This window comes from Ovis aries, chromosome 18 (assembly GCF_016772045.2).
Source record: "Ovis aries strain OAR_USU_Benz2616 breed Rambouillet chromosome 18, ARS-UI_Ramb_v3.0, whole genome shotgun sequence".
In the NCBI taxonomy this organism is placed as follows: Eukaryota; Metazoa; Chordata; class Mammalia; order Artiodactyla; family Bovidae; genus Ovis; species Ovis aries.
In genome coordinates, this window is record NC_056071.1 from 22,095,058 (window position 1) to 22,113,816 (window position 18,759).

Consider the following 18,759-nt stretch of genomic DNA (forward strand, 5'->3'; position numbering starts at 1 on the left):
TTTTAATGTTTGTTCTTTTTGATTGACTTGAAGTTTACATATAATCCATATTAAGTGTTGAGTTCAATAAGTTTTGACAGTTCTGTACCGTTGACCTGTATAGACTGTTAGCACCCACCCCAAAATAGATACAGGAAATACACACATGCAGGCCTTCACTTGCGCACAGGTCTCACACACAGAGGCATCCGCAGATTTCTTGCACGAGTTAGTCTGGCCTCTTCTGGCGCCTCACAGAGATGGGATGGCGCAGTGCACACGCAGTGTGGCTCCTCTCACTCGCCTCGGCGTGCTGGAGGCTCACCCACGTTGCTGGGGGTGTTAGCAGTTGGTTCTTTTCTGTTGCTTGGGAGCACTTCATTGTTTGTATATACAATTTGTGATCCATTCTCTTAGGAATGGTCCTTTTGTGTTCACCTTTCCATTTGAGGGCTGTTAAGGGTAAGGCTGCTGTGCGTGCTTTTATGCAAGTCTCTCTTTGTTGACATGTGGGTTCGTCGCCCAGGATTGGCACTGTGGGGCCTCTGGGCACCTGTGCATAGTTCTCCCGGCAGGGGCTGTGCCTCATGCCGCTACTCATCTTCGAGTGTTCCAGTCGCTCCTCATTCTCTCATACTGGCTTACACTAGGTTCTAAACTATAGATACTCTACCAGATGTGATTTTAATTTTAATTTTCTGTATGACACCTCTTTCATATGCTTACTGGCCATTTGGATATCCTCTTCTGTGAAGTGACATTCATAAATTTTGCCTATTTTTATCATTGGGTTTTCTCTTGCTTGTTGGTTGTAGGAATTCTTTTCATATTCTAGATGTGGATATGTGTTCCAGACATACTGTTCTGAGTTTGTGGATTGCATTTTCACTCTTAATAGTCTTTTAATGAACAGAGGTTCTTAATGAATCTTAAAGTTCATTCAATCAGTGTTTTCTGTGGTACCTAGTACTTTTTTGTGTCCTTTTTAAGAACTCTCTCTATCCCAAGGTCGTGAAGACTATTCTCCCACGTTTCCTTCTATACGCCTTATTGTTCTATCTTTCACTTTGGCTCTGTGATTCATTCCAAACCAGTTTTTATATTGAGTGAGGGTAGGGATCAAAGATGAATTTTCTCCCTGCAGGGAAACCCAGCTGGCCCATCACCATATGGAAAGACCATCCTTTGCTATAGTATCATTCTTGTAAACCAGTTGACTATAAATACATGGTCTGTTTCTGGACTCATGTATTCTGTTTCATTGTTTCATTCGTCCTTGCTTGCACCAATACCATGATCAGTTACTACAGTTATATGGTAAGTCTTGATATCTGGTAAAGTTCTTCAAGATTATCCTGATTATTCTAGGTTCTTTGCATTTCCACATAGCATTTAGAATCAGCTACTTAGTTCACACACACACACACACACACACACACACACACAAAACCTCCTGGGATTTTATTGGGGAGTGTCTTAAATCTATAGATGAAGTTGGAGAAACTTGAAATCTTGATAATCCTGAGTCTTTCAGAACGTGAACGTGCTCTTTGTCTTTCTTTAGGGCGTCTTTTTTCTCAGCAGTGTTGCGCAGTTTCAGTGTGTAGGTCCTACACTTGGATTTCCATTAGATTTATTCCTGAATACTGATTATTTTTGATGCTGTCATAATGGTTTTTTATTTTAGTTTCCAGTTGTTTGTTGCTAATATATAGAAATATAATTGACTTTTGTGTATTGACCTTCCACCCAGTAACCTTGATAAACTTACTGACTGTAAATGTAGCATTTGTAGAGTCTTTCAGATTTTCTGCACACGCAGTCACAACAATCTTTATTCTTTTTTCACCTTATTGTATTCACTGTATTGTTTGGTTTTTATAAGTATATGTCACCGTCACTATATTTTTTAATGAGAATAAGTCCTATTATGACATAGTGATAGAATAGTGGTTTCAATTTTTGGTTTAATGACCTTGTTGGGTAAAGTGGAAAGATAGCATCCATGTGCCAGTCACCAGCATTAGATTTAGGGAGTTTTTGTTGGTCTCTGCAATTTAAAGCATGTGAGAGCCCCTGAGTAGGTTAGTCCTGGTTGTTTCTCCTCAGGCCCTTGTTTGGTAAAATAAGGCTGACATCTCAGCGGGTAGAGCAGTGTGTGGTCCTCTCTGGCCTTTGGTAAACAGCATGTGGCTGGACAGTGGAGCTTTCAGGGAGAGACAGAACACCACGTGCGTGTCTTTTCCTGCCCGTTCACTGCCCAGGCTTCTCCCCACCCCAGAGGAGCTGGGTCTTGACAGGAGCAACAAAAAAGTAACAAACATTAGAGCATAATACCTGCCACCTACCTCAGCTAAGCTGACAGATTAGGTACCTATCTCAAGCAGAACAGTGAAAAGCACCAAAGGATGCCTTGAAAAGCTGAACCAGAAATACCGATTTCAGTTCATTGAGCTGTATTTATTGTTCCCGCCATATATGAAACAAAGGGCCTGTGTGGCATTGTCTTTCAGAACGTTTCTCTCCTGGGTAGCAGCAAGCTGAATTATAAAACGTTATTGTTACAGACACAGAGAGGCTAATGTGTGGCCTCGACTTGCTAGATTGCTTCCTCTGTTCTCTTGCTGGCCTATGACCTCAGAGGTTCAGTCTAGGGGGTCACATGCCTCCCAGTGCCTTGAACCGAAGGAGGCAGAGTTGGTCTGCCAGAATCCTGGGCTTGGTAGGACAGGGAGGAAGCTGAGCCACCAGGTAGCCCTGGTCCTGCCCCTTCACCCCTGGAGGAAGAGGGTGGGAGGCAGTGAGTGAGGCCATGCTCACCCTGATCCCTGGACCACCTGGTCTCTCCACAGTTTCCAGCCAGAGACGACACTCTTCAATGGCCCGGATCCATTCCATGACGATCGAGGCGCCCATCACCAAGGTGACGCAGCGACCCACAGCAGTGATGAGGCCCTCCTAGTTGTATGGAGCTGCTGCCTCTGCGGAGAGAGGAAGGCGACAGGAGCACTTTGGCTGTCTTAAGTTACAATGAGCCCTGCTGCCAGCCTGACTCTGGATTGCTCTCTCATTGCCTTTAAGGTGATGAGAGTCAGGACTTTTCTTTCCGTATTATTATAGGTCATCAATATCATCAATGCTGCCCAGGAAAGCAGTCCCATGCCTGTGACAGAAGCCTTAGACCGTGTGCTGGAAATTCTAAGAACCACTGAGTTATATTCGCCACAGTTCGGTGCTAAGGACGATGATCCTCATGCCAACGACCTCGTTGGGGGCCTGGTGTCTGTGAGTGTGCTGACAGGCTGCTGGCTCCATCCCGCTGCTCTCGCTTGTTTTCTCAGAGGTTACTTGTTGACATGCTGTCCTACACAGCGCTCTTTGTGTGTGGGGTCAGCCAAGGCCTAGATCATCCACTGCTCAGGCTCAGCTGCCCTCCTGCTGAGCCATCACCCACCTGCTGCCTGTCCAGGGGGGTGGGGGGTACGGGGGACCTCAGCTTGGAACAGAGGGAGGAGCGTGTTCAGGACAGCCAGCTTGTCTGCTGCGTTGCGTCTCCATTTTTACTTAAGGGCTCTACAAGTAGTTGATTTAAATAAAATTTGAAGATTTTGAAAACTGGGGCAGAAAAAAATATGAAGTGTTTCATGCCGTATTACAGAACAGAATGACTGGCTCCCTCCAGAGCGTCCTGTACAGATTAGGTGACATCGTGGGAGGAGGCTGAGGGATCATTTTGTTAGCTGGAGGCTTTGGACCATGGGCTCTAGGTGCCGTCTAGGATAGAGGCCTCCAGCTCTGTGGAAAACAGACCATTCCATTACCATCTGTTACCTTCTGTCTTGGTGACAAAGTTCAGAAATGAAAATTCACCTCCCTGCCTAATCGCTGCTTGCCAAAGCCACTAGATTTCATACCAGTAGGGCTGTCAGTAGTCATCAGACGGGTGATCACAGGGGAGCTTCGATGTGTGCGTGTGGGTGGAGATGGCCGCCCGCAGCTGTCCTCTGTGACTGGCTGTCCTGGGTTTTCAAGGAGTAAGGAATACTTGTGATTTCCTTGTTTCTTATTTCCTTGATTTTTATCAGGATGGTTTGCGAAGATTATCCGGAAATGAGTATGTTCTTTCAACAAAAAGTAAGTTTTTCCTTTTTAATTTATTGGATTGCTACTAGCATGTTAGCTAATACTATTGGGGCTTCCCTGGTGGCTCAGACAATAAATAATCTGCTTGCAATGCAGGAGACCAGGGTTCAATCCCTAGGTTGGGAAGATCCCCTGGAGGAGGGAAAGGTTACCAACTCCAGTGTTCTTGCCTAGAGAATCCACGGATAGAGGATCCTGGCAGGCTACAGTCCATGGGGTTGCAGAGTCGGACATCACTGAACGACTAATACTGTCATTAGTATTATAGCCACACTTAAAGATAAATTTTCAGATAAAAATTTTGAGATTTTTTTTTTTAATCAGTAAGAAGTTTCTGGTTTATCATAAACCCTAGGAAACAAAGCATCTGCCCCCAAAGCTCCGCTTTTCCCCCTGAGGGGTGGCAAATGCTGTCAAGCCTGTTGATCCCGTTCTGTTTACCCTGCAGACCTTCAGCAGGCTGCCGGCAGCAGCATCGTCCCCATCTCCCTTCATGATGTCCCGTCACAGATAACTCGGGCCATGGAAAAGGAGGAGTACTGGGACTTCAATATTTTTGAATTGGAGGCTGCCACTCATAAAAGGTGAGCCCATGGAAGCTCAGCAGACAGGGAGTTGGATTCCAAGGGCCAGTGTGGAGAAAGCCTCCCCGGGAGTGTAGGCTCTGCTCAGAGCCGGTCCCTGGTTAGGGAGGAGGCCCCAGGAAAAGAGCAGCAGATACCTCGAGTCAGGGAGAAGCCAAGGGGAATTCGCTTGGCTATGACTGCCACAGAGGGAGAAAGTGACTTACTCGGAGTCTCCAAGTAGCAGAGGTTTTCTTTTTGTAAGATACGGTTATTAATTTCTCCTGTAGGTATTAAGTAGTGATATGTTGACATTGCAGCAAAGAGCCTCACTTCAGAGCTCAGAACCACTGGCAGTCTAGTGGTTAAGATTCCACACTTCCAGTGCAGGGATCTTGGGTTTGATCCCTGGTCAGGGAACTAAGATCCCACATGCCACTCAGCACAGCCAAAAAAATAAATACATGGATGTACATGCTGAGAAGAGCTGTCCCCAGATCTTGATTGCTGTGTTGGTGACAAGCATAGGGACACCCCACACTCCAGAGTCCTGACCTGAGTGTGGTCCCCAAGAGTAGGGTGGGGTTGGGTTTCCCCTCCCATATTATACCTCGCTGGAGAACACTCAGCCAGAGGAGTGTGGTTGGCTTGGCACACGGGAAGGGCGTTCAGATCTAATGCCAGCCAGCACTGCCCTTCAGGAGGGTGAGGCGTCAACCCCAGCAGACAGGCAGAGAGAGGCTGTTACAGGAGACTCGTCGGGTCTCATCCCATGTGGGTGGTGGTCCCCATGACGGCCCCTGCCCTTTGCCCACACTCAGAGTGAGTCAAGCTTCTGAGACATTCTGCATTTGTGTGCCCCACAGGGCCAGTGACAGCGACAAACCAAGCTGTGGGCACTGGTTTACATCCTAATGTGAGCTGGCACAGGGCGGGTCTGCCCAGGTCCTGGGAGCCCAACCAGCTTGGCCACTGCCTCAGCAGAGCCAAAAGCTAAGGCCAGAGGCTGGATGATGGTGACTCGCAAGGACAGGCCTCATTTGGCACCAGCTGGTCACCTGTCCGGGGAAGCCTCCACCTCCAGAGTGTTGAGACCATCACATGATGTGTGCCAGCGTCTGGCTCACGTGCTGCCGTGGGGAACTGGTATCTTCTTCCAGCAAGACGTCTGGCCAGTGACGCACGTCCAGCAAGGCCCCAGGGGAGGATGCGGTTAGCCTGGCAGCACGTTGACCTGGACACCCTCTTGGTGCCGGGAGGCCTCTGCAGCAGTTACGCAGTAGGAGCACCGTGCGGGTGCCCCCGGAATTGCAGCTGGGCTCTGCCCAGGGCTGGTGCCGGCCACCAGGAGAGAGCGCGACAGGGCGCCCCCTGCAGGCCACCCTCACAGGCTCCACTTTGCTGTCCTGCTCTCTCCCTGAAGTCTGGCTCAGGTTTGCCCGTTGGATCTGAACAGATCAGACACTCTACCTGTTTCTCTACTTTGATTTAATGCTGTGTGTTTTTCTCTATAGGCCTTTGATTTACCTTGGTCTCAAAGTGTTTGCTCGCTTCGGAGTCTGTGAATTCTTAAAATGCCCCGAGGCGACGCTGAGATCCTGGTTACAGGTGATCGAAGCCAATTACCACGCTTCCAACCCCTACCACAACTCCACGCACTCTGCTGATGTGCTGCACGCTACTGCCTACTTTCTGTGCAAAGAGAGGATCAAGGTGAGCTGTGCTGGTGCCCTGTGCTTCACAGCAGGGGTGAGGGTGCTGGGTATAGGGTGCCGTCTGGCCCAGGAGGGTGCGGCCTCCTGAGGCGCAGGGCCACACCCTGGCTCTGGGGAGTGGATAACTAATTCCCGACGTGGCCCTGGGCATTCCCCCTTAGAATAGGAGCCACTTTAGCTCCAGCTTTGAGGACTCAGGAGAAAAGGGAATGTGAGTGTGTCACAGTAAGAGCGTCACAGAAGACAGTGCCATCCAAGGCACTCTGCTCACTGCCCACTTCCAAACCAGGCTTCCTAAGAAAGCTATTCACATTGTAAATCATTTCATTAGGGAAATGTTTGAAGCAGCAGCTAGGCCTGCACTGCTCTGCCAGGGTATTTGTGTTATTAGTATTTCTATCATCGTCCGCCATAAACTGGCACAGAAGCCCAGGGAGCGCAGGTGCACAGCCGTGTCAGTCTCGGAAGCACCTGAGAACGGAGGAATCAGTGAGAAATCAGGGCCTCTCAAGGAATGAGACAGGTCAGCCTCCAGGCACAAGAGCAGCGCAGGCGAGTCCCGCCTCCCTCTAGCTGTATTCTTTGGTGGTTTTTTGTTGCTGTTTTGCTAAAGGTCATGTCTAAGGCCGCAGGTAGGACAAGGGTCCGGGGAGAGGTCTGTTCTCATAAAGAGTGAACTCAGAGGGCAGAGGAGAGACATCTGTGTCGGTGTGGTTCAGCATAAAGGCAACCTAATTTTTGCTGTAATTTAATGCTTTTGAAACTCCTTGATAGATAACATACAAATATACATTCAGAAAGCTACTAATACCTTAATTTTGCCATAATTTATGACGTAATTTGCATCATAAAATTCACCCATTTAAAGGTAGAACTCCCTGGGGGCTTCCCTGGCACCCAGCGGTTGAACTCCATGCTCCCAGCGTAGGCGCTGCAGGCCCGGTCCCTGGCTGGGGAACTGAGGTCCCACATGCCATGCAGCATGGCCAAAACAACCTTTTTTTTTTAAGTTAAAACTATTGAATTTCAATTTAAATAAATTTGCAAGCCTGGTTTATTAGATATACACCTTTTCTTCAAGTGTTCGCAGGATATTTCCAAAAATGATCTTGATACTAAGACACAGTCTTGATATACTTCAAAAAACTTAAATAAAAAAATGTCAGCCACTACAAATGAGAAAATATTTCGAACAAATTGGGGTTAAACAAAGAAATAAAACCAAAAATAACAGAAAACAACAAAATGAGAAACCTATGTATCAAAACCTATAGAATGAGAAGAGCAAAGTGAGCATCTGGGATTGTTCTTTGAAACAACCAAGAGAATTCACTGCAAGTCAGACTAATCAAAAATACAAAACAAAGGTATCTAAACTTTAAAAAAAAAAAAGGTATCTAAACTTAAAAAAAAAAGGTATCAACTTAAAAAAAAAAAGGTATCTAAACTTTAAAAAAAAAAATACAGAAAACAGGAATATACACATTAGAAATGGAGACTATTAGAAGAAAGTACCATGCACTTCTGTACTTAAAGTTTTAAATGGAAACTATTGGTCGTGCTGCATGGCATGTGGGATCTTACTTTCCCAATTGATATTTTAAATCAAAGTACTGTTCCAAGTAGAAAGTCAATACCTCAGACTAAGGACCTTTTTTTGTGATGGGTCTAAAGACAGACTGGCTGAGGAAGTGGCTCCTGTCTGGTGAGGACACCCTGTGTCTTGGTAAATCCCTAACTTGTGCGACACTGGGAGTCAGATAATGTTTCCTCTGAAACATGCAAAGATGAAACTATTTCTGAGTAGAGTTAGGAAAACTGGATTTGCTCAACACTGTGCTTTTCTCAGAAGTTTGAAATATTCTTACCTTAAAGTCAGAAGGGCAGAAAGAGAACTACACAGAAGGCTACCTTGCTTTCAGTGTCATGCCCCAATTTTTAAAAGAACTCTTGTTTTCAGCAAACTTTAGACCCGCTTGATGAAGTCGGTGCCCTCCTCGCAGCCACGATCCACGATGTGGACCACCCCGGGAGGACCAACTCCTTCCTGTGCAACGCCGGGAGCGAGCTGGCCATTCTCTACAATGACATGGCTGTGCTGGAGCACCACCACGCGGCCTTGGCTTTCCAGCTGACCACTGGCGATGACAAATGCAACATCTTTAAAAACATGGAACGGTAAGAACAGTGAGCTGGAAAGTATGTTTCCTTCTGCTCTTTAAAAAACAATTCTGCTGAGATATAATTAGGTACTATACAGTTCACCCATTTAAAGCGTGCGGGGCTTTTGGTATATTCCAAGTTGTGCAGCCATCCGTATAGTCGACATCTGCAACATTTCCATCACCCCCAAGGGAGCCTCGAGCTCATAAGCAGTCGCTGCTCTACCTGCCGCCTCCGTAGCTTTGTGAGTTCTGGGCATTTCAGACGAATGGAAGCACCCCAGGATGTGGTCTGCCGTGTCTGGCTTCTTTCACAAGCATGATGGTTTCAAGGCTCAGTTCCTTTGTGTCCTGAACATTTCAAGACCACAGTGTAAGGCTGACACCTTGACAGATTCAGAAGCTGTCGTCTTACACCTCTGCCTGGCAGACTCCCAGCAAGCTCTGCCCAGCAAACTTCTCATGTCTGATTGGTGATGCTGTGAGATTACAGTGTCTTCTCTTCTTGATGGGGCCCTCACTGTCTAGGGTGGGGCTGTTAGACAGAAGTGATCTGTCATGAGGAATACTTACTAATTGGGATTTTAAGGGAAGTTATTAAACCTAAGGGATTTAAAAACACTTTTTCTGTTTTAGAATTTCATATGTGGACTTAAAGTTGGTTTTTCCATAGTTGCTTACATATACGTCAGTTATCACTGGAAAAATACACAAGACCCTGACAGCTTTGCCTGTCTCCAGGGAAGAGAGCATAGCTGCAGAGAGAGTTCAGTTTATACTCTTTGTACCTTTTATGTTTTTAATTAAATGGTTTCCATCCTCAAAAAGTAAACTTTTTTAAAATAAATATAAAGGGCTAGAGGAAGAGGCATCAGGTATGCACTATTGATTCTCTCAGCTTCCAGATGGTCCACCCTCTGTGTTTCTGGGCTCTAAAATTGTTGGGTCTCAAGGTTCCTCTGTGTGGGGTATGTTCTTCATAACCCCAGCTGGCTATGTTCTAGCTTTTCTTTAATCTTAAGAACTATATGCCTTTTGCTTATGAGAACACGAATAACACTGTATCTGTAGTCTTACGCATGTGCTGTGCTTAGGCACTCTGTCATGTCCGACTTTTTGCAGCCCCATGGACTGTAGCCTGCCAGGGTCCACTGTCCATGGGGAGTCTCCACGCAAGAATGCTAGAGTGAGTTGTCATATGCTTCCCCCGGGGACCTTGGGATAGAACCCAGGTCTCTTGCCTTGTGGGCAGATTCTTTACTGTCTGAGTCACCAGGGAATCCCAAGAATACTGGTGTGGGTAGCCTATCCCTTTTGCAGGGGATCTTCCCAACCCAGGAATGGAAGTGGGGTCTCCTGTATTGCAGGCAGATTCTTTTTTTTTTTTTTTTTAATTTTAAAATCTTTAATTCTTACATGCATTCCCAAACATGAACCCCCTCCCACCTCCCTCCCCATAACATCTTTCTGGGTCATCCCCATGCACCAGCCCCAAGCATGCTGCATCCTGCGTCAGACATAGACTGGCGATTCAATTCACATGATAGTATACATGTTAGAATGTCATTCTCCCAAATCATCCCACCTCTCCTCTCCTCTGAGTCCAAAAGTCCGTTATACACATCTGTGTCTCTTTCCTGTCTTGCATACAGGGTCGTCATTGCCATCTTCCTAAATTCCATATATATGTGTTAGTATACTGTATTGGTGTTTTTCTTTCTGGCTTACTTCACTCTGTATAATCGGCTCCAGTTTCATCCATCTCATCAGAACTGATTCAAATGAATTCTTTTAACGGCTGAGTAATACTCCATTGTGTATATGTACCACAGCTTTCTTATCCATTTATCTGCTGATGGACATCTAGGTTGTTTCCATGTCTTGGCTATTATAAACAGTGCTGCGATGAACATTGGGGTACATGTCTCTTTCAATTCTGGTTTCGGTGTATGCCCAGAAGTGGGATTGCTGGGTCATAAGGTAGTTCTATTTGCAATTTTTAAGGAATCTCCACACTGTTCTCCATAGTGGCTGTACTAGTTTGCATTCCCACCAACAGTGTAGGAGGGTTCCTTTCTCCACACCCTCTCCAGCATTTATTGCTTGCAGATTTTTGGATCGCAGCCATTCTGACTGGTGTGAAGTGGTACCTCATTGTGGTTTTGATTTGCATTTCTCTAATAATGAGTGATGTTGAGCATCTTTTCATGTGTTTGTTAGCCATCCGTATGTCTTCTTTGGAGAAATGTCTATTTAGTTCTTTGGCCCATTTTTGATTGGGTCGTTTATTTTCTGGAGTTGAGCTGCAGAAGTTGCTTGTATATTTTTGAGATTAGTTGTTTGTCAGTTGCTTCATTTGCTATTATTTTCTCCCATTCAGAAGGCTGTCTTTTCACCTTGCTTATATTTTCCTTTGTTGTGCAGAAGCTTTAATTTTTAATTAGATCCCATTTGTTTATTTTTTGCTTTTATTTCCAGCATTCTGGGAGGTGGATCATAGAGGATCCTGCTGTGATTTATGTCTGAGAGTGTTTTGCCTATGTTCTCCTCTAGGAGTTTTATAGTTTCTGATCTTACATTTAGATCTTTAATCCATTTTGAGTTTATTTTTGTGTGCGGTGTTAGAAAGTGATCTAGTTTCATTCTTTTACAAGTGGTTGACCAGTTTTCCCAGCACCACTTGTTAAAGAGATTGTCTTTACTCCATTGTATATTCAAAAATATGGAACGCTTCACGAATTTGCGTGTCATCCTTGCGCAGGGGCCATGCTAATCTTCTCTGTATCGTTCCAATTTTAGTATATGTGCTGCCGAAGCGAGCACTGCAGGCAGATTCTTTACCAGCTGAGCTACCAGGGAAGCCCACAGTTTTGCCCAAAGATTCTCATGTTAACTTCTGTTCAGGGTCTCCTTACTAGTAGCAGTCCAGGCAGCAACCTTTAACCTTCGCATTCTTTGAAGCGTGCCCTGCCACTGCAGCCCAGTTCATTAGAATTTCAGCCGCAGTGGACACAGGCCCTAGATCACAGCTGGTTTTCAGGAGCGCCTGTCTGGTCTGGATCAGTAATCAGCAGTAGCCTCTCCTCTTTTGTCTGAAACAGGAGCGACTACCAGACGCTGCGCCAGGGTATCATCGACATGGTGTTAGCCACAGAAATGACAAAGCACTTCGAGCACGTCAACAAATTTGTCAACATCATCAACAAGCCCTTGGTAGCATTAGAAGAAGATGAGGTAGGTGAGCGGACTGCAAATGGAGTCTGTGTTTAGGACTCTTCCTCCTGTGTGTTGTGGGGAAACCTGGGCTTAAGAGATCATGAGTATTACCATCCCCGCACTGGGCTCACTGCATATAAATACTTTTTTAACCAGTGGAAATTAAAGTACAAAGACTTGGCAAGACATACAAGAAAAAGCATGACAATTCTGTAGGGACTTGACGATAGAGAGGTGGGCCGTTCCTGCGCCCTTGTTCAGCAGTCGCCCCGTCCCCTCCTCTGAGTACTTTGGGGCCAGCTGGAGACCACGAGGTCTCTCGCCAGCCACTGCCCACTGTGCAGCCGCGCCTGTCCTCTGCTGGTTTGTGTCACAGGAGGATGGGGGTTGGGGAGGCTCCTGGATTTGGACCACAGGGTGCTGGTGGTGTTGGATTTGAGGCATGGAGTCCAGAATTTTCTGGCAAGAGAAACTGCCAGACTAGAGCCCACCGCTGAGAAAGCAGGCATTCTGGGTTCTCGGCTCTCTTTCACCACTTCCTTGTCTCGAATGGGCACAGCAGCCCTCGAGGCGCTGCGCTCTGGATAAACAGCGCCCATCACGCTAGGTCAGTGTTGAGCGCAGCACCCGCCTGAGGCCCACAGCTGCCCAGCCACCAATCCCACGTTCCTCCTCCCCCACTCTTGCTGCCCCCTGCCAGTCTTCGCCGAGCACAGAGATGGCTCATCCTGAGAAGACAGCCTCTTGACTCCAGCTCTACTGCTGCAGCTCAGGTGTTTGGCCGTGGCTTTTGTCTGTCCCTGGCTTTCTAGCTTATCACCCTTCAGACTTGTCCCTGTCTCACCTAATCTGAAACCTGCTGAGAACTCTGCTCTCCTCACCCTTGCCCATTCTCCAGTCTGTCAGAGACTTGATGCCCTTTCCAAGGACTCAGTCATTCTCCTGTGCACAGACACCCCAGCTGACCCCCCCACCCCTGCACAGAAAGAAACCACGTACCTCGCAGACTTGGCTTTCTCCATCCATTCTGGGAAGTTGCCAGACTCAGCAGAGTCTTCATTCTCCTTGACAGTCATCCTCCTCCTCTCTGCTGTCACTACTTGGATTTTTACTGAGAGACTGGAAACCAGGATCCAGTGGGTCATAGCAGGTGGAAGAAAATAGTTCCCAGCCGGCAGTACTGAACAGTAGTCACACACCTGCAGAGAGAGAAGGGTCAGCACAAAGCTGGTGGGCAGTGGGAGGTGAGAATCACTGAGGGCATGGTGTCTGTCACTTTCTGGAAGACCAGGCAGCCTGGCCTCAGGGTTCTCCCTTCCCATCTTGTCCCACTGATAGGGGATGACTGTGACTGCTCACAGACACCACATGGCTGACTCCTCTGGAAGCTGCTTGGTGGCCCAGAGTCGGAGAGCAGATGCTTGCTCACCTCTTTGACCCAGTACGCCCTCTTCCAACCTGAATTTGTTTCAGAGGCCCCTTACGCCATGGGCTGAGGCTCCATAGCCAGAGGGGCTCCCTGTGAGCCAGACGCAGGCACTACTGTGGAGAGACAAGAGTCCAGACCAGAAGCAGGGCTCACACTCTTATCCTGGGCGAGCTCAGTACCTCTGGCTGAGTCTCTTCACCTCTCAGAGTCCCGGCATCCTCTGTAAAATAGAATGGTAAATTATACTGATTTTCATGCCTACCACAAGATGTCTTTGTGAGTGCAGATCACAAGACCGTGACTAAGTCCTCTGTCCACCATAAAATGTGAGGGCAGAGTTTAGGGAACATCAGTGTATCCGACACACTGTGTACACTGATGGTGGACTCCCAGGATCACACCTCTCCCAGGGGTGGGTGGGGAGCAGCAGGGCCCCGGGAGGACCACAGGACTGCCCGTTGCCAGGGCAGAGAAAGGGTTCACTTTTCAGTCCATGGTGCTTTTTAATGAATATAAATAATAAAAGATAAAGCCAGTCTTTTGAGTACTTAGTGAGTGATAGAAAGAAAAGGCAACTGTGAGAAACAGAGAGAGTCAAGATGGGGAAAGGCAGATACACCAGCCTCCAGTGCTAGGCTCTACTTCCGGGTTCTGCTGGAATCTCACTGGGCCTTGGTTTTCCCCACTGCAGAGTGAGGGCCAACCTCAGAGCATCCCTGGCACTATTTTGAGAGACCCTAACTGTAGATCCCAGACAGAGCCCCACCGTGCTTACAGTGGGGCCACAACAGTAAAACGGCTTGGTACCTGGGGTTCCGTTTTGATTGCTTTGAATTCCACTCATGCTTTAGGAAACTGATAAAGATCAAGAAGCCATAAACACCATGCTCAGGACTCCAGAGAACCGGACTCTGATCAAAAGGATGCTGATCAAGTGTGCTGACGTGTCCAACCCCTGCCGGCCCCTGGAGCAGTGCATCGAGTGGGCTGCACGCATCTCAGAAGAGTATTTCTCTCAGGTAAGATGCAGCTCCTGAAGTTCCCTCAAGTAAAAGAGAGAAACACCATAAGGACCATAGGAAGTAATGGACTTAAAACTAGAAGTGGAATTGTAAATGAAATTCTGTCCGTGAAGAACATTGCTTATATTACAGGCTTACTGGCAGTGAATTGTTAGTTTTCCCTTATTTGAAAATGTGTTTTATTTTGCCTATGCTTTCATTCTTACAGGATATTTTCAATGGATATTTGACATTTTCCCCTAATAGCACTTTAAAAATATTACTACACTGTTGGCTGCCCCTCCCAGTTTCTCTAGGTAGAAAAAAATTCTTGGGGCCAGGGGTGTGTGGATATATATATATAGGCTAAAATGTTTCCAAATTTAGTGAAAGATATATGCATACAGATTTAAGAAACTCAACAAATCTAACCCATGCCCAGGTATGTCATACTCAAGCAGCTACTGGCCAAAGATACAGAAACAAAATTGAAATCACTCAGAGAGAAATGACATATTACTTACAGTAACTTCATGTCAGGAACTATGGAAGCCAGAAGACATTGGAACAACATCTTTAAAAAGCTGTTAGGAGAAAACTGTCACCCTAAAATTCTGTATCCAGTGAAAATATCCTTCAAGGATGAAGGCAAAATAAACACTGTCACACTGTGGAGAACAGTATGGAGGTTTCTTAAACTATTACTAGGAGTAAAGCTACCATATGACCCAACAATTCCATTGCTGGGCATATACCCTGAGAAAACCATAACTCAGAAGCTACATGTACCCCAGTATTCACTGCGGCACTGTTTATGATAGCCAGGACATGGAAGCAACCCAGATGTCCATTGACGGATGAGTGGATAAAAGAAGCTGTGGGGTGTGTGGCTCAGTCGCTTCAGTAATATTCCATTATATGTAAAAGGAAAGAATTTGTCAGTTCTCATGAGGTGGATAGACCTAGAGACTGGCATATAGGGTGAAGTGAGACAGAGAAAAACATCATATATTAATGCATATATGTGGAATCTAGAAAAACAGTACTATCTGTAGGGCAGAGATAGAGATGTGGACGTAGAGAACAGACTTGTAGACACAGAGCGGGAAGGAGAGGGTGGGACAGATTGAGAGAGTAGCCCCGAAAATGGTAAATCACAGAACCACAATGAGACAGCACATCATATCTGTTAGAATGGCTGTTATCAGAAAGGTAAGAAGTATTGTCAAGGATGTGAAGAGAGAGCCCTTGTGCACTGTTGGTGGGAATGTAAATTGGTGCAGCCACTATGGAGATGCCTCCAAAAATTAAAAACAGAACTACCATGTGATCCAGTAATTCTACTTCTGGGTATTTATCCAAAGAAAACAAATGGCACTAACCACCCCAAAAGATACATGCACTCCCACATTCACCACAGGACTACTTAGCTAAGCATCCATTGATAGGTCAGTGAGTAAGGTGATGGGATATTATGTAGCCATTAAAAAGAATGAACTCTTGCCATTTGGGACAACATGGATGGACCTTAAATGGTTTATGCTAAGTGAAATAGAAAAAGACAACTATTATATCATCTAACTTATATGTCGAATCTTACAAAGAACAAATTTGTGGTTGCTAGCTTGTGGATGCAAGGTGGTTAAAGGGAGTCAAAAGGTACAAATTCCCAGTTATAAAATAAAGAAGTCATGGGGTCGTAATGTACAGCATGGGAACTGTCGTTAGCAACTTTCAAATATGCAGTACTGTATTACTAAGAGAGTAGATGTTCAAAGTTGTAATTATAGGAAAAGTTCTGTAATTATATATGGTGACAGATGTTAAGTAGATTTATGGTAGTAATCATCTTGCAGTATATGAAAATTTTCAATCATTATGTTGTACATCTGAAACTACTATAATGCTGTGTATCAAATTCCTCAGTAAAAATAAAAAGATAAAAACACTTTAAAAAATGATAAACAGCTGGGTAACTATAAATAAAGTTTTTTTCCTTCTTGGAATTTCTCTAAATACATAAGACTATTTTAAGCACAAGTTATAACACTGAATTGTAAAGGATATAACATATGTAACCATAAGCTATATGGCAACTACAGCATATAGGGTGGCAGAAAGTAAAATGGACCTACCTGTTACATTAAGTGTTATAGTATTAGCTCAGTAGGCTGAGAAGTGAAGGATATATTTAGTAATCCCAAAATGTACTCAGTAATCCCTAGAGCAATTGGTGTACCTTAAAAGCTAATAGATATATTAGTATAATGGAATTCTAAAATTTATTAAACTATACAAAGGCAACAGGAGAAAACAAGAATAATAGAAAAAACAGTCAAATGGTAGCGCCAACTCTAATCATCAATACTTACTAAAATTTAGTGGACTAAACACTCCAAGACAGATCATCAGGATGGATCTTGAAAAACTAATCCCAACTACATGCAGTCTACAAAAGACACACTTTAAAGAACAGAGAGGTGTGAAGTGAATGGATGGAAAGAGATATACCATGGAAACTGTAAATTATATTTACAGATTAGAATGGCTATATTAATCTCAGACAGAATAGACATCAAGACAAAGAATAGTACCAGAGATAAAGTGAGATACTTCATAATGATAAAAAGTCCTATAGGAAGACATAAGCATAAGTGTGTGTGAATCTAATAACAGAGCTTCAAAATAAATGAGACAGGTACAACATGGCTGGAGATTTTAAATACCCCCTTTCAGTAATTGATAGAACAACCAGATTAAAATATCAGTAAAAACACATAATCCCAACACTGTCAACCACCTTACTGTACTTAATGTTTATAAAACACTGTATCACACATCTACAGAATATTTATTAAGGACACTGATATGTTCACCAATATGCATCATGCTGGGTCACAAAAGATTCAGTAAACTTAAAATAATTGAAATCATACAGAATCTATTCTCCAGGCACAGTGGAATTAAATCAGAAATTAGTAGCATAAGGTACCTAGGTAAACATCAAATATTCAGAAACTGACAATACATTTCTAAATAGTCCATGGTTCAGATAAAGGAAATTAATCAAAGTATATTAAAATTGTGGGATGCAAGCAAAACAGTGATCAGAGGGACATTTATAATTAGAGGGAAAAGCCCTAAAGTTAACATCTTAGGTTTCAGTTTAAGAAATTAGAAAGAGACAAAGTAAGTAGAAAAGAAGTAATATAAGAGCAAAAAAAATGAGGAAACAGTAAAGAAATACTAGAAAAACTTAAAGGACAAATGGTGGAGCAGAAGGACTTGAGCTCAGCTCCTCATGAAAACACCAAAGTCACGAGTAACTGCTGAACAGCCTCATCAAAGAAGGATTGGCACCTACCCAGAAAGAGGCTCTACACCCAAAGACCAAGAAGAACCACAAGACAGGAGGACAGCCGCTTTCACAATATAATCAAATCCCACACCTGCTCAGGTTCTCCCACAGGAGTGAGTTCTGAGCCCACGTTAGGCTCCCAGCCTGGGGGTCTGGCATCGGGGGGAGGAGCCCCCAGAACATTTGGCTTGAGTGCAGGAGCTCCACAGGACTGGGGGAGACAGACTCCACTCTTGAGGGCACACGCAAGGTTTCATGAGCACTGGGGCTTGGGGCAGAGCAGCGACTCCATTAGAGCCTGAACCAGACCTATCTGCAGGTCTTGGAGGGGCTCCTGGAGGCAGGGGTTGGCTGTGGCCCACTGCAGGGGCAGGAACACCAGTGGTGGAGGCCCTGTGGTATATTCCTCAGCTGAGCTCTCCGGGAGGTCACCGCTTTGGCACTGAGAGCTGTCCCCACCCAGCCGCCTGCAGGCTCAGGTGCTGGGACGCCTCTGGCCTTATTGGATTGGAAGAATCAGTATTGTCAAAATGACTGTACAGCACAAGGTAATCAAATTCAGTTCAGTCTCTCCCAAATTACCAATGGCATTGTTCACAGAACCAGAACAAATTTTTAAATTTGTATGAAAACATAAAAGACCCCAAATAGCAAAAACGATTCCAAGAAAGAAAACCGGAGCTGGAGGAATCAGTCTCCCTGACATCAGGCTATACTGTGAACCTGTAGTCATCAAAACAGTGTGGTATTGGCACAAAAATAGAAATACAGATCAATGGAACAAGACAGAAAGCCCAGAAATAAACCCATACACCTATTGTCCTTAATCTATGACAAAGGGGGTGAGAAGATAAAATGGAGAAAAGACAGTCTCTTCAATAAGTGGTGCTGGGAAAACTCTCAGCTACATGTGAAAAATGAAATTAGAACATTCTCTAACACCATACACAAAAACAAAACTCAGTGGATTAAAGACCTAATTGTAAGATCAGATACTATAAAAGTCTTAAAGGAAAGCATAGGCAGAACACTGTAACATAAATTACAGCAATATCTTTTTGGATCTACTTCTAGATTAATGAAAATAAATAAATAGGACCTAATTAAAAGCTTTTTGCACAGCAAAGGAAACCATAAACAAAATGAAGACAACCCACAGAATGGGAGAAAATATTTGCAAATGAAGTGATTGA

General features: G+C 44.9%; 1 protein-coding gene, 1 long non-coding RNA gene and 1 other non-coding gene across 9 annotated transcripts in view; 1 reads left to right on the forward strand and 2 right to left on the reverse strand.

Moving 5' to 3' along the window:
* PDE8A (phosphodiesterase 8A) overlaps nucleotides 1-18,759 on the forward strand; it is a 148,572-nt gene that overhangs the window by 121,256 nt on the left and 8,557 nt on the right. For all 7 annotated transcript variants that reach the window (XM_012098500.3, XM_060401660.1, XM_015101907.3 and 4 more), the window contains 8 exons: nucleotides 2,832-2,902; nucleotides 3,100-3,264; nucleotides 4,065-4,113; nucleotides 4,571-4,706; nucleotides 6,200-6,398; nucleotides 8,361-8,578; nucleotides 11,664-11,796; nucleotides 14,059-14,226. In XM_012098500.3, coding sequence (XP_011953890.2) covers nucleotides 2,832-2,902; nucleotides 3,100-3,264; nucleotides 4,065-4,113; nucleotides 4,571-4,706; nucleotides 6,200-6,398; nucleotides 8,361-8,578; nucleotides 11,664-11,796; nucleotides 14,059-14,226 — 1,139 coding nt within the window. The remainder of the gene's footprint in view (nucleotides 1-2,831; nucleotides 2,903-3,099; nucleotides 3,265-4,064; nucleotides 4,114-4,570; nucleotides 4,707-6,199; nucleotides 6,399-8,360; nucleotides 8,579-11,663; nucleotides 11,797-14,058; nucleotides 14,227-18,759) is intronic.
* LOC132658114 (uncharacterized) lies at nucleotides 9,938-14,157 on the reverse strand. The gene is made up of 2 exons (XR_009597211.1): nucleotides 12,778-14,157; nucleotides 9,938-11,867 (listed from the first exon to the last, which is right to left on the reverse strand). It is a non-coding gene; the product is annotated as an uncharacterized LOC132658114 (long non-coding RNA).
* LOC114109266 (U6 spliceosomal RNA) lies at nucleotides 11,279-11,385 on the reverse strand. The gene has a single exon (XR_003585940.1). It is a non-coding gene; the product is annotated as a U6 spliceosomal RNA (small nuclear RNA).